Raw genomic sequence first — 16,323 nt, forward strand, 5'->3', positions numbered from 1 at the left:
TTTTGCTCAGGATATGGGTTAAAATCAGTACTGGAACTTATATTTTTAAGAACCAATTGATCAATCCTAAATTACCAGAGTCCATGACTGAATTTGAAGGAGATGGTTTCCATATCCCAGTTATGTACCTCCTATGTTGCTCACCACTTTTATTTTCAGAATAAACTGTTTGTGTTAAAACCCCTTATTAACTTTACATTCGTAGCATATCAGATGTCTCTGATGGTACTGTTACAAAAAAGTACCCAAATAAAATGTGCATGGGAGGCTTGGTGAAATATATATTATAGAGGTTGTTCTTTAATCACACCTTGCAATCTAATTTTTATGATTATGTGGAGTATTGCAGTGTGGGAAATGCTGAGGTCACAATTACAACTTGGATACTTGAAGTTGAAGTTAGGTGCCTATGTCCATATCTAAGCACCTAAAGAAAAGTGATCTGATTTTCAAAAGCGCTGAGCACCTACAACTCCCACTGATTACAAAACTTTAAAGTTCAGGTGCAATTATCTGCTCCTGTAGTCTTAGATCAGATGTACACTGCCACTTATTTCAGTGTGAATAAGCCACTCCCCTGGGCGACATAAGTTACACTGGCCTAAGTGCTGGTGTGAACAGCACTATGTCATCAGGAGAGCTTCTCCCGCCAACATAGCTACTGCTGTTTGTGGAGGTAGATTTATTATGCCGATGGGAGAGCTTTCCCCTGTCAGCATAGAGGATCTTCACCAGATTCGCTACAGGGGACGCAGTTGTATCGGTGTAGCTGTGCCAATGTAGCACTTCTAGTGTAGGTTAGCCCACTGTGATTAGACTTCCTGGGTTTTTGCCAAAACGTAAATACATTTTGTAAAAGTTTGCAAGTGGTTTTGTTTTTTAACTGATTAATAACAGTGCATTACTTTTACTGTAAAGTAAGTATTTGTGTAAGGATAAATGTATAGCATATTAGGAGCAGGCTAATCTTCAGTCATATGAATAACTCCTTTGGCACTAGTGGAAGTTACGATGTGTACCACAGTATAGTCTGCTTGCCATGTAGTACATAAAATTTTCACTCTTTGAAAATGTGTAAGTGGAGTTTACTTTTATGCCAGGCCAAGTACACACAATTGCCTACGCTTAGACTGAAGTCTGTAAAATATTTTTAATGTATTACTTTCCTAGTAATTTAAGATCTGTTGCTTTTCAAGACCAATGTCAGTAATGGGCTAAGAATATTTGATAGATAATAGCATTCTGCATTTCAAATGCTTGTTCTTACATGGTTTTTTTTTTTAAACGTTTCAGGGGTTCCTGCCTCACTTAGTTGGTGCTGGAATGCAGGTGATGCAGTTGCTTTTGTTTCCCATAGAGGCCCATTGTATATTTGGACTATCTCAGGACCAGACAGTGGGGTAGCTGTACATAAAGAAGCACATAGTTTCTTGTCAGACATTTGTCTATTTAGATGGCATCCAAAGAAGAAAGGAAAAGTAGTATTTGGACACACAGATGGAAGTCTTTCTATTTTTCAACCAGGTGAAAATTTACTTGATTAAGTAATTATTGGCCACTGTACGATTTTTGTTATATTCTCTAGTTTAGATTTTAGAAAAACTTTTATATAAAATTTGTTCAGAGTATAGTAGTGTTACTACTCACTGCATATGACAAAAATATATCTGATTAGCTCAAGAAAATTCAGAATCTTTTGTCTTTTTATATTGAATCCTATTTGGTTATCAAATCAACACTGCATCTTTGAAATGTGTATAGTAAGCTGATTCTGAGGGTATGATAACAGCCCTCTACTCTAAACTTTTGATCTGCCCCTGTACTGATGTTTGCCAGGAAGTTCTGATCTCCTAATTGTATTTATTTGGATTGTTAGTTATTGAATGTTCTAACTGTTGAATGTTCAATCCTCTACCCCTATTTTTGTAAACAAATCAGCAATTGCGAACCCAGATCTAAGATTCTGTCTCCTATTAAAGCATATCAGGGCAAAGAACTGTCTCTTTAATTTATCTGTAATGCACCTAGCACATTTTTGTTTTCTTTATAAATAGCACAGTGTTGTATTAAATGCACATTCCTTGAAGGAGTATGTGGAGTTTTCCTTTGGAGCTAAGTAGTTAATTCTCTTTTTCATACGTGCCTCACTGCTTGGTGAGGAAAGCCGACCCTTGGTGATGACCATTCTTGTGTCCCAGGGTATGTATTTTTCTCTTGCTCTGACAACTGACTTTGAATATTAGGGGAGGAAGAATCTCCTCTAAACCAGATGTGAGTTTTTGGACAGTGCTAAAAACCATGCTAGAATTCTTGTATTTCTCCTTCTGCTGCTCTTTGTACCAAATTAGCATTTCCAAAGGCTATACTTTTTCTGATACTATGCGTAGTGCTGTCTCAGCCTAATGGAAAGCATCAGTAAAAAGAAAATATATGATTTACTGTTGGGTCATGTACATACATGTGGGTATGACCAAAATGATTTGAAGGTGAAAATAGGAGTAATAGATTTAGGAATTAGATATTTCAGGAGTGTAAGAAACTTGCAAAGGTAAGTAGAACTCTGGCAAATAATATTGTGAGTTTTTACCACTTGATGTCAGCATTATTCATTACTCTTGGGGAAATCTCAGCTCCCAGCAGCATAGAATTGACTTCAGATTAAACCAGGGGTAACAGTGGGGGGCAAAAAATCCTAACTTGTTTCAAGACTGAGCTTGATAAGTTTATGGAGGGGATGGTATCAGGAGATTTCCTACAATGGTATGTGGCCCATCTGCGACTGCTATTAGCAAAAATCCCCAGTGACTGAAAATGGGGCATTAGATGGAGAGGGCTCTGAGTTTCTACAGAGAATTCTTTCCCAGCATATGGCTGGTGGGTCTTGCCAGGATGCTCAGGGTTCAACAGGTTGCCATATTTGGGGTTAGGAAGGAATTTTCAGATGGGCAGAGACCCTGGTGGGGGTGGGGTTTCACCTTCCTTTGCAGCCTGGTTCACTTACTGGTTTAAACTAGAGTAAATGATGGATTCTCTCTAACTTATTTGAGGACTACAGTATCTCAGCCACAGGTGACGGGGCTATTACAAGAGGGGATAGCTGAAGTTCTGTGTCCTGCAATGTGCAGGTCAGACTAGATGATTACAGTGGTCCCTTCTGGCCTTAAAGTCTGGCTTATGAGTGTAAACACAGAGGTCTAGCCTACAGTTCTCTGATTAGGATTGTTTTGATTTGAGTGAGATCATTATTACAACTTGGACTCATTCACTGGAGCCTTTTTCTGTAGAATAAAATCTAGCAATTTTACATCACTCTGCTATGCCTAAAATATAAATTCCACACTTTTGCATTCATGCAGAGAATATAATTAGTTGACGTCTCAGAACCTGGAAAGAGTTTAGCATGTGAGTAACTTCACTTACTTGAATAGTCCCATTATAGCAAATAGGACTACTCACAAGAGGAAAGTTAGGCTATGCGTAAGTGGATCAGACCCTAAATAAGAAGATGAATACCAAATAGTTGCTAGAAAACCCTTATTAAGACAGTCTGAGCCAGAAGATAGTTTAGCTCTCACTGAAGATTGCTCTGATTTGAGAAAATTTGCTTACAATAATAAATCTGAATATTTAAATTCCCAGGATTTCATGGATTTGCAACTGTGATGGCTACCATTCTGACTTTGAAAAGAGAGAAATGGGTTTGTTTATTTGTTCTCTAAAAATGTAGCATAGAGCCAATAGTTGATTTTTACCCTTCTATTGATGCCACAAGGACAGCCTACCCTAGGTCAACACCATGCTGACTTCCAAACGCAGGTCCTTTCTGTACGTGGTGGAATAGCTACAAATAGTTTTCAAAATGGACACATTTTTGATTTGTCCATCTCATAAAGAGGAAGACTCAACCAAGTTCACTATCTACTTCAGAAGATAATACAAAACATAATAAGGTTATATACAAGAATGTTTCATTGATATCATAAGATCTTGGAACTCTCAAAACAGCTCAATTGAAATTAATTTTCCTAAAATAAATATCGAAGGTGTGCTGAGTTGTTTTAATGAAAAGTGGTGCATGAGCTGGCCATGGTTGCAGAGGCGATGCATAACTGTTGATGGGCGAGAGGGGGCATAATTTAAAGGTTCTGGGTGGGTATGTGACCACCCCACAGAGATTTTCAAACTGTGGGACATGCCCCCTCGGGGGGAGCAGAGGAACATGGGGTGGGGGGTGTCATAATATCTTTCCCCAATCTGAACCTTAGAGTCCAAAAGTTGGGGTACCAGCATGAATTCCTCTAAGCTTAATTACCTGCTTAGATCTGATAAGCTGCCACCAATCAGGAATTCCAGTGCCTGATACACTCTGGTCCCCCCAAAACCTTCCCTGGGGACCCCAAGACCCAAATTCCTTGAGTCTTACAACACAGGGGAATAAACCATTTCCCTCCCCTCCTCCTCCCCTCCAGGTGTTCCCTCCCCAGGCTCCTGGAGAGATACACAGATTCAAGCTCTGTGAATCTAAACAAAGGGATTCCCCCTTCTCCTTTCTTCCTCCCAGATCTTTCCCGCCCTGGGTACACTGGAAAATTACTGTGATTCAAACTCCTTGAATCACAACACAGAGAAATTAGGTCTCCTGGAGAGAGAGACAGATTCACGCTCCATAAATCTAAAACAAAGGGATTCCACCCTTCCCCTCCCTTCTCCTTCCCTGTTAAGTACAGACTCAATTCCCTTGAGCCTCAACAAGGGGGAAAAATCAGACAGGTCTTAAAAGCAAAACTTTCAATAAAAAGAAAGAAAAAAGTAAAAGGTATCTCTGTACTTTAGATGGTAAAAGTTACAGGGTCTGTCAGCTTATGGAAACTGGAGAAAAAGCCTCCTCCAACAGAAACACAATTTAAAATACTTTCAGCCAAATACACATTAGAACTCTATCAGCCAGATACACATTTGCAAATAAAGAAAAAACAATCAAAAAGACTAAACCGCCTTTCTACCTTTGTACTTACTAAATTTGAACAGAAGATTAGAGAGCCTGTAAGTGCGTGAGGTTACTCTCAGAACCCAGAGAGAACAAAGCCAAACCAAAAAAAACACAAACAAAGGCTTCCCTCCACCGAGATTTGAAAGTATCTTGTTTCCTGATTGATCCTCTGGTCAGGTGTCCAGTTAACTGTTTGTTAACCCTTTACAGGTAGAAGAGACATTAACCCTTAACTATCTGCTTATGATGGGGGGTCAAGCGGTGACGCCAGGTGGCTCAGGCCAGCCCTATGCAGTGGGCCTTGAGGAGGGAGCACCACCTCCACCTCCTGAGTCATCTCAGCAGGCCACCTGGTCTGGATTTGAGGGTGAAACCAAAAAATCAGGGAGGGGGCATGTTACCTAGCATGCTTCCCCCACATGTCACCTCTGCGTGTTTGGACTATTGTGTTAAAACTGATTTTGTTTTCCTTGGTGGGTGTATGCATACTCTAGCAATGCTGGTGGAATGGGAACTGATATTTTTTTTTATCAAATCTGGATTCTGCAATTGGAAAAATGCACTTTATCAAGGCAAAGGTTTAATCAAACATGAGAAATGCTGAGTCCACTTGAATAGAATGGCTGATTGGACTGCAACAAGGACAAGAGAAGCTACAGGTTATTTTTTGCTATTTCTACATTTCACATTTATATTTTCATGTCATTCTGCTGAGATTCACAAATCAAGTAGAGTTAAATCACGGATCTAGACCCAAGTCCTGCACAAAATCATACGTAGAACTCCACATCCTTGATGTATCCTCAAGCCTACTCTTTAGCACCTATAATCTTTAAACCCCTTATCTTGAGGGAAACTTCAAAACTTGATGTTGTAGATCCAGCATACAAAAAATTACAATTTTTATAATTTCAGTTTATTAATTTGCTCAATATCATTAATGAATTATGAATTTGATATTTATTTTATCGTAACTTCCTTTTTCAGATGCCACTAATTGCTGCTTTGGTGTCATCCTCACAAATTGAAAAAAACAGATACTATTTAAAACCTTCACAAAAATTCATCAGTTTGCTGTGATAAATGAGTTGCCTCTGAGAGATCAAGATATAATAAACGTCAAGGACATAGATCTTACTCTGAACAAGTCATCAGGAATTTTCATCAACCTACTTAAGTTTACTGTTGGACAAGGTCCAAAATTCAAAGATGCTCTGAAAACCATTCTGAAAAATGCAAAGTACGTTTCTGATGAAATTCAGATTGAGGCGGCCAACGGAGAGGGGCGGCACATCCGGCTCTTCGGCGGCAATTTAGCAGCGGGTCCTTCACTCCCTCTCGGAGCAAAGGACCAGCTGCGGAATTGCCACCAAGGACTGAAGCGGCAGCTTTTTTTTTTTTTTTTTTTTTTTTGCTGCTTGGGGCAGCAAAAACCCTGGAGCCAGCCCTGAAAATGCATCCACTGTTTTACACTACTGTGTTTATTTCAAAGCCAAAAAGAGACTTATTGGAGTGGCCCGATAGCATGGCCTCACTGCTGAAGATATTACACAACAGATTTTGAAAGACCTCCATGAACTATCTTGACCCTCAAAATACTTTATTCTTGCTTTGATGATGTAAAAGTTATATCATTGTGCAAAGGAGGTGTTTACAAATCCTTTTACAAGTGATATTAAAGACGCAAATACACACACCTTTTGAATAACCATCTACATTTGGTGGTCTCTCATGTGTCTGACAGGAACTCAGCAGTGCCAGGTTTGTTCTCAAGTTGTAATTTTCTGTACAGTTTTTTTTCACAGGCGTGAAATGAGTGTTCTGTATAAAGGCAAAGACTCATAGAAACAATGGATGGACTGGTCACCTGAAAACCACAGAAATAATTCATAGTCATTTGGAAGAGATTGAGTATTCGTCAGACTTTGTGAATGAATATGGTGCAAGAAGGATGTTGGAAGTTACACAATCACTCAAATTCTTGTTCTTAGCTAAGGTTATGAGAATGATTTTGAAAGTTTTTGCTCGTGTGAACAATTAGTTTCAGACGGAAGTAATGCACCTTGCTAAAGGAGTTTAATTGATTACTATTGCCTGTGAAAAACTTCAACAAAAGCAAGAGATGTTTGAAGACTTTTTCCCAGATATTTGATCCAAGTACCATGTTGTGAAGGACGTGTGTGATGAAGCATCAACATTAAATGTGCCACCAAAAGAGCCATGGTATTGGCCCCCAAATTTCAAGATTTCATGGTCACTGAGCACTTACCAGAATTCCAAAGTGTAAATGAGCATCAAAGATCCCAAATTTGTCAAAAATTGATTGATGAAACCAGTGGTGAATTGCAAAGGAGATTTTATGAAAAGAATTCCAAGTTATACAAAATCTTGCCAGCAATCTATTCCACCAGCTCTCTAGATGTCTTGAAAGTGGAATCATCAAGTGTTTTGATTGACTTGCTTGGATTAGATACTGAGAAGGTGACAGATGAAATGGCTGTATTTAAACCACTGATAGACGAGAGAAATTGCAAAGTAATTTAAGAAGTTCTAGGTGCTGCCAATGAATTAAAGGAGGCTTTCCCATCTGTTTTTGAAATGTCTATAGTGGTCTTGAGAATTCTATATTTGAATTGAATTGTCTATAGTGGTCTTGAGTTTGTGAGAATTCCTTTTCTTGTTTGAAAATAATGTTATCACACCCAGGGCTGAGCATCACCCATGACAGAAAGAGAAACCTAATTCTCCTGTTGTAGGAAAGTGATTTGACATAAGAACTGAACATGATTACCTTCGTGGAAGAATTTAGATGCCATTATCCAAGGAGATTTCAACTTTAGTTTCATGAACAATCTTTGTTACACCCCGCTTTCATGTTAGGATCTATACTTTTATATTTCTAAATCTTTGAATGTTGGAATATTTGTTATACTGAACAATCATGTAAATATGTATCTTATTTTTCCTTATTTCATAAAAATGAAGTAAAAAAAAAAGCCTCTGATTGAGACTATGGTTTTCGCTAAGTACATGAACTTTTGAAGGCAAGCACAACAGCACCTCCTGTCATGCAGTCCTCTACCCCATGTTACTGTGCTAGCTTTGGGCCTGAGACAAACTAACAGAAATGTGTATCAATTTATGCACCTATTCACTGTTATCCAGTCTGATGTGTATTATTTGCCCCAACAGCAGCAGCAACAGGTGGTGTTTAATTCTGCCTCAAAAGTACCATACACCTCTAAGCAAACACATCTACCAAATTATAGTGTGAATTATTTTAATACTCAAAGAAAAATGTTCCCCAGTGAACAGACTTTTTGATTCAGTTTTTAATGCTAACTGAAGTAGTTTTTGTTCTACGTCAGTGATTAAATGAAATCAATCAGAGGGATAACAGATAGCTTTTAGTATTTGTCAAAATGTGACAAATTAATGGCATTCCTAGTTGTCAAAATTCAAGGGTAGATAAAAGCTGAATACATTTAGAGGTAATTAATTAATTCATTGTTTCTAGGAAAGTAGCACAGCATGTTCATTTATTTATTTTGAATAGAACACCATCACTTTAAAAAACAAAGGTTTGTGTTATCTGTGAGTGGGATTGTTTTTTGTAATATCAAAAATCAGTGCTAGCTTTCCATAATATTGGATAATGATTATCATAACACAAGTTACTGGGCTCACTGCTGGCGTAGCTGAGTGATATTTGATGTGCTGATATATACTGGATGTCAGTCTAGATGATGTAAGGGTCCTTTCTGGTATCATCATACTCAGACTCTATTTGTTATTTATCCAATCCTGAATTTGAACAAATGATGTTACAAAAACAATTATCCATTTACATTTGAAAAAAAATGTTATGATGTTGATTACTCTGACTCATTATCACCATCTTTCTCCTGGTTTATATCACTCTTCTTTGCTCATATTTTATTTTGTTTGTGCAAATATATTTACCTAAAACCAGCTTGCATCTGGGGCCTGATGCTGCAAATCCATGAATAAGGGTTTGCAGGATCTAAACGTGTGAACATGAACAGCCATTTTCACTCTGTTTTTTCTATTATTAAGATAAAAAAGAAGCAGTTGAAATGTCTGCTGGAGTCAGAATGACCTTTGTTAGTAAGTGCAGCAGAGGATAAGCTTTGCTGGCTTCACTAGTACAGCCTGTGGAAGAAGTTACAGAGTGTGTTGGGAGGAAATATGGATTGTTTGCCAGCCTAAGCTGACATAACAAAGCTATGCATAAATCACTGTAATTGATGCACATTATATCTAATTTAAAGTGGTCTGTTGCCTTTTGTTTTAAAGGTTCTAAGAGTCAGAAACATGTCCTAAGACCAGAGTCTCTTGAAGGGACAGACGAGGAGGATCCAGTGACAGCCCTGGAATGGGACCCTCTGTCGACTGACTATCTTCTTGTTGCTAATTTACATAATGGCATTCGACTAGTTGATTCTGAGTCTCTCTGCTGTATCACAGCATTTAATTTTCCTAGTGCAGCAGCATCAGTTCAGTGCTTAGCCTGGGTTCCTAGTGCTCCTGGAATGTTTATTACTGGAGGTAATCTTTTCTTATTGTTGATAGTTTATTGAATGGTTATAAATATAGCATTGAATCTCCAAAATAGGTACTGTACTTCATGTTTAATCTTTTCTGTACCTTTGACTTTAATGTCAATGGAAACAGAAATATTTTAACGTATTCTAGAAAAAATGAATGCTTAAAACAGATGCAGACAGTTTTGCCATGGGTTTATCAGCATGGATTACAATTTGCTGGGGGATGGGCATAAGCAAGCAAGCCATTCCCCACTCCCCCGCTTCCATTTCTGTTGTTTTTGGAGCTCACTTGTTCCAATCCTTTCTCCTTTCTGAACCAGAGAGTGAAGGGGAAATTGTGGTTGAATTGTGGGAGAATTGTTGGAGTAGTAGAGAGAGAGGAAGGGTGAATTAGAGAATATTTTATGCTGTTGTTGATAGGTTTACCCACTGTACTCGAAGAATGAAGATGTAAAAGCATGCTTGTAACGTTATTTTAAGAGTATACATTTAATTCAATGTTTCACTTTTTGATTAATTTGGTGCTTAAATTATGTACATTGTTTATGTAGAAAAAATATTAATAAATGGAGCTTTTTTTAAAATCTCAGATTCTCAGGTTGGAGTGTTACGTATTTGGAATGTTTCACGCACAACACCTATAGATAATTTTAAGTTGAAGAAAACAGGGTTCCATGGTTTACATGTGCTCAATTCTCCTCCAAAGAAAAAGTGTAAGTATATATTTTATTATTGTAATTCAGTGCAGTCGTTGCAAGTTAAAATAATCTAGTCCTTTCTCTTTGTGTCTGACCCTGTACACCCTAATCAAAACTCCCTGACTTTGGATCTACTTCTGCAGTCGTTAATCAAAACAGCTGTTGACACCAATGCATTTTTGGGCAGACTAAGCGCTATCAGATCAAACCTTTTGTTAAATTCTTCCTTATTAGGCAGTCCCTCACATAGGAATACTACAGTCTTGCTCCCAACCCCAGTGAAGTACGATATACATTCTCTTTTTGTAACAGATATCTCATAACAATATGCAAAGCTTGTAGCCCCTTAGAATAGCTTTACACAGTAAACAAGGTAAGGCAAATTTGGTGAGATAATATCTTTTATTGGACCAATTTCTGTTGGTGAGAGCGACAAGCTTTTGAGCTTATAGAGATCTTTGGTCACACTGGATGCTGTCTGGAAGCTTCAAATCTTGTCACGCACACCAACAGAAGTTGGTCTAATAATAGATACTACCTCACCCACCTTGTCTGTCTAATAACCTGGGACCAACATGGATACAACAACACTGCATACATGTAAAGATATGTAATGCAAGTTGTGTATTGATTCTGGTTCTCTCGGCCTTAATAGATTAATAGTATAAAAATCAGAAAAGACATTTTGTTGAACACATAATCTCTTACCATGAAAAAGAGAGACTGAAAGGAAAGGTTACCTACTAGCTAATACATTATAGCATGTCATCCACTTTCTCACTTTTATTCTATGAATTCTTCAAACTTCCTAGAACACATTTTTGCACTCTTTCATCAGCCTAGAGACAGTATTTTGAGAATGTTGCATCAAATTTAAGCTTCTTACCTCCATCTTCAAAGCTGCATATACTTATCCTCCCTTATTCAGCACACACTCCCTTATTCAGCAGTTCCTGTCCCCTCTACACTGCCGACTTTCCCACTCTCATCTGCCTATTTATCAACTTGTCCCATATTCATCTCCCTGCCTTTTTCTATGCAACCTCTATGCATTGTACAGCTTCCAAGTTACCAAGGCATAGATCCATATTTAAGTTCCTTTTAGAGACCCACTTCTGCCCTACTACAGATAATGAATCTAATTATTTTGTTGTTCCTGGTTCCTCTAACCTCTTTCTGTTTTTCCTTAGACTATGAACTTCATTCGGGAAGGGACCATCCCTTCTTGAATGTCTGTAGAGCACTTAGCACATCTTGGGCATTTCCAAAAACAAATAATAAAGATGATAATATTGGTCTTATTTAACTTCTATTCTTCTGTTTTACATCAGCCACCATTTTTCGACTACCAGTACCATTCCTGTTACTTTTGTTACTGTTAGCTTGATATTTTGAGGGACGCTATCAACTTGAATTTTTTGAAGAAGACTAATTTTCAAAAATTGTGGATTCTAGCACAGCACCCTTTAAATGGTATAACCTGTTATTTTTTAAAAGTTTCTTGAATATTTTTCTAAGGGATTTCTCTTCTCCGCTGTTGATGTTTAGAAGGACTTATGGGGAGGCGCGCAATATCGGATATGCTCAGACCCAACCTCTCACCATGGAAACCTTCCTACTTGTCAGCATCAAATAGGCAAATAAATTTTACAAGCCCTGACGTGAAGTGATGTAACTGCTGCTTGTTTTTAAATATGAAAAAAAGAAAATATGTTAATATGTTTATATCTTTTTATTAAGCACTTTCATCACATTCTCCTACTAAAAATCATCATACATCATCTACCAGTGAGGCCGTTCCACCCCCAACTCTAACCCCAAACCAAGCATTCTCTCTTCCTCCTGGCCATGCTGTCTGCTGTTTTATGGATGGTGGAGTGGGACTTTATGACATGGGAGCCAAGAAATGGGATTTCCTTAGAGATTTGGTATGTCTCCTTTGCCTGTCCAATGTTTTGAATGAAATAATAATTAACTTATATACAGCATTTTTATGCACAATAATCAAGGACTGAGCATAGAGCCTACAGCGTAGTGTGCAGGCAAATCAGATTCATAAATAAAAAGGGGCTGAAGATTTAGAAACCTTGTGTAACAGCTCTAGAATGTTGAAAATTCTTCACTGCAGATTAAGACTGCCAAATAATGTAGGACCCAAATCTGAACTACCGTAAAACTAATATTTAGTGAGGGAGCTACTTCATATTTTAAATATCAGTTTAAGTCTTCCCGTCTCCTCTCCTCTCCCACCTCACAAAAAAAAAGTATTACTTTTTCAATAATGGATGAAGAGAAGGAGTATAATAGTTATGTGACCCTTTTTATGCTGCATGTCAATTATCCAGACAGCACATGCGGAAAATAGTGCTGATGAGTTCACTGATGATGCTTTTAATAAACGAGGTAAAAAATGCAGTGTCATTTTGGATTAAAGTGAAAAACTAAACAGGAGTACTGAGGAAAAAACAATCTACTCAACTGAAAAACCCTAAGCAAAGCAGGCAAATAAATATTGTTTTCAAATATCTCATAGTGTGATCCTGCAGTCCATATGCAAGCAAAGTGTCTAGTGAAACCAGTGAGTTTTGTCTGAGTAAGCACTATGAGCAAGCCTATGAAAATGTCAGAGAAAAATAGAAAGTAACACAAAAACGTAAAACTACTAACATTACTTCATAATGTCTTTTTTTCAATGATCAGGCAAGAATTAGAATTAGCAGAGCAGTTTCATGCAGCAAAATGTTGGGTTACACTGAGGGTGTGTTTGCACTGGGAAAATTCAGAAATATAATTCTTTACTGATGCAGCTCCTTCGGTAGCAAACTTGGAAGCTTTAGAATAGATAAGGCACAGGCATTTTTACTACCAGGTCATCTAATCCTGGATTATGTTATGCCACAGGTGAAGAATTACAGGTCTGGTGTATTAGAAGTATAAACCGACATTAACTGTGTATACCTTAGCTCCTCTACCACTGGAGATATTCCAGGAATTTGGTAGAACTCCACCACTTAGTGTTACCTATTTTGTTTAAAATGTTTTTAATGTTTATAAATGAGGAAAATGAAATATAGTTTATTAAACAAACACTTGTTTAAATATACGGACACTTACTGTAAGTGTGACTTCAGCATACATCCATGTCCATGAAAATGGAAGCAGAAATAGGAAACCAGGAAAGACACTATTAGAACTTGATTTCATCTGCAAGCAGCCAGTTTGTTTATTCCCACTTTTATGGAAACAGACATTATGTCTGAAAACAAAATCAGGGTTTGAAAAGAATGCTTTAGAACTTTCTCTACTACTTGTGAAAAAATAAGTCCACTTTCTCAAGAGCAAAAGGTGGCCAGCTACTGAAAATTGTACCTTAGAACTTTCATGTCAGTTTCACATACTTGTTTTCCAAAAAGGGTCATTATTTTGCTATAAGGCGTAAAACAAACACCATTTGGAATATAAGGTCTCACAGGAAAAACATAAGAAAATTGAATTTTGAAATAGAAATGACTTTGCATTTAGGTACAGCTCAATTAATAACATTTCAGTCATAATGACTGATGCACAGAGCCAAATTCTGCTCATTTACACCTGTGCAACTCTACAGGGGGTTGGCAGTGTTAATTTCCCCAGAGTGTGCACAGGTGCTGCTTGGAGTAGAATTTGGCCTATGACATATTCTATTTTGCTGGGTTTTTTAAATCCTTTGGAAGAAGAGAGAGAGGAGAGATCCAGATGCTTATTACACCTTTTACTGTTAACTGATTAGCTGAAAAGTATGGCTCTGCTGGAGCCTGAATTTGGTTTGGTAGGTTTTATTTTAGTGTTGCATTCAAGTGAAGGATCATTCCTTTTTCCATTATATTTTTCACTCGCATAGTTTTCAGTTACTTAAAACTCAGCAATTATTTTGCTTTGTGGTAAGACTTCTAAAGAAAATTTAGTGGTGAAAATTGGTTAAGCATTTTTTTAAAATCTAGAAATAAAAAAAGTGTTTGACAATTTAAGGAATTAGCTCTCAACCTTTCAAGACCACTGTACCCCTTTCAGGAGTCTAATTTGTCTTGTGTACCCCAAGTTTCAGCTCACTTAAAAACTACTTGCTTACAAAAGCAGACATAAAAATACAAAAGTGTCACAGAACGCTTACTGAGAAATTGCTCACTTTCTCATTTTTACCATAGAATAAATCAATTGGAATATAAATATTATACATACATTTCAGTATATAGTATATGGAACAGTATGAACAAGTCATTGTCTGTCTGTATGAAATGAGGAGGGAGGGCTAGCTCAATGGTTTGAGTATTGGCCTGCTAAACCCAGGGTTATGAGTTCAGTCTTTGAGGGAGCCACTTAGGGATCTGGGACAAAAATTGGTCCTGCTAGTGAAGACAGGGGGCTGGACTCAATGACCTTTCAAGGTCCCTTCCAGTTCTAGGAGATTGGTATATCTCCAATTATTTATTTATTTTATTTTAGTTTGTACTGATTTCACCAGTGCTTTTTATGTAGCTTGTTGAAAAAACAGGCAAATATCTAGATGAGTTGATGTACCCCTGGAAGACCTCCATGTACCCCATGAGGTACATGTACCTCAGGTTGAGAACCATTGGTTTAAGGCACTATATAAATCTCTAAATTGCATGCTAAAATAATAATATAAAATGTTAATATAGATGTAACGATGTTAGAGAACTACAGTAAAGAGTTAAAACTACAGAAAATAAGGTTAGCTTATCAATTAAATCAACTGTGTTCATATGAGAAAAATCTTTAATGTACTAGTATTCATTTTTTTTATTATATCATTTTAGGGACATGTTGAAACCATCTTTGATTGTAAATTCAAACCCGATAACCCTGACCTTCTAGCTACAGCATCATTTGATGGGACAATAAAAGTTTGGGATATAAACACTTTAACAGCAGTCTACACCTCTCCTGGGAATGAGGGGGTCATTTATTCTCTTTCTTGGGCTCCAGGTAAGAGTATTAGATTTTAGGCATAAATATTATTATATGATTATTGAAATTTTCTGCACAAAATGCAGTTGATCTGATGAATTCAAATAAATGCTCATGTAATTCTCAAGTTTACAAGCTGGAATGTACATGCTCTTCTGTCCATCCCTAAGGAAAAATCCTTCCCTCTCCTCAGCATCTATTTGTAAAAGGCCCTGACTGCACCAGAACAGGGCAGTTTTGCTTCACTGGGGTGGAGGCAGGATTTGAGAAACCTGTGCAAGGACTTTCTTCATGTATTCATTGTGGGTCCAAAGGGGAGAGGCTACCTACCAGCAACTGTTGATCTTAGTCATATTCTGGAAGGTGTGTTCCGAAGCCCAACTAAGGGTGCTGTTCAGAGCTTCTAACTTAGGCAAAACTCCCATTGCCTACAGTGTCAGTTTTGCCAAAGTGCTGAAAAGGGCCCTTTGGAGGAATCTTCCTCAAAACATCATGTCCACGTAGCTATGCTTGCTGCTGGAGAGTCTTCCAGGGGACAGGAAGATTAATTTTTCCCTATCCAATAGAGCATCAGCAGAGCTCTTCTGTAATTACAACAACGGCCTCAAATCTGCAGCAGTTACTGCCTAGGTCATGCCAACCACTCTATCACCCTTACACAAATAAATGTGTTAGTCTCTCAGGTGCCACAAGGACTCCTCGCTGTTTTTGCTGATACAGACTAACATGGCTACCACTGAAACCTGTCACAAGGGTGATTGGAATCCCCCATTCTTTTCTTTATGCCCTGCATTAGTAGTACTAAGAGATATGTCATCATCAAATACAAATACATACAAGAGAAATGTATTTGTAATTTGATTTGTGGGAAAGAAGTAACTTTATCTGAAAGGGAAAATGTTGATCTCTTTCCACTTTTTGGCTTGCATCATCCCCCAAATGCATTAGCTCCCATGCCTACAATATTTGCCAACATTTGGATTTGGTCTGGAGAAAGAACTTGAACATACTAGTTTGTCTTTCCCTTCCTCCATAACTCCACCTACTTGAATATCTTTTCTGCTCCCCTGAGTCCTTCAGATTTTCTCCTCTTAGTCCC

General features: G+C 37.7%; 1 protein-coding gene across 9 annotated transcripts in view; it reads left to right on the plus strand.

The window, feature by feature from the left end:
• WDR17 (WD repeat domain 17) overlaps window positions 1–16,323 on the plus strand; it is a 95,165-nt gene that overhangs the window by 40,385 nt on the left and 38,457 nt on the right. For all 9 annotated transcript variants that reach the window (XM_050945308.1, XM_050945311.1, XM_050945310.1 and 6 more), the window contains 5 exons: window positions 1,294–1,524; window positions 9,308–9,559; window positions 10,149–10,271; window positions 11,997–12,184; window positions 15,074–15,242. In XM_050945308.1, coding sequence (XP_050801265.1) covers window positions 1,294–1,524; window positions 9,308–9,559; window positions 10,149–10,271; window positions 11,997–12,184; window positions 15,074–15,242 — 963 coding nt within the window. The remainder of the gene's footprint in view (window positions 1–1,293; window positions 1,525–9,307; window positions 9,560–10,148; window positions 10,272–11,996; window positions 12,185–15,073; window positions 15,243–16,323) is intronic.

Source organism: Gopherus flavomarginatus, chromosome 3 (assembly GCF_025201925.1).
Source record: "Gopherus flavomarginatus isolate rGopFla2 chromosome 3, rGopFla2.mat.asm, whole genome shotgun sequence".
In the NCBI taxonomy this organism is placed as follows: Eukaryota; Metazoa; Chordata; order Testudines; family Testudinidae; genus Gopherus; species Gopherus flavomarginatus.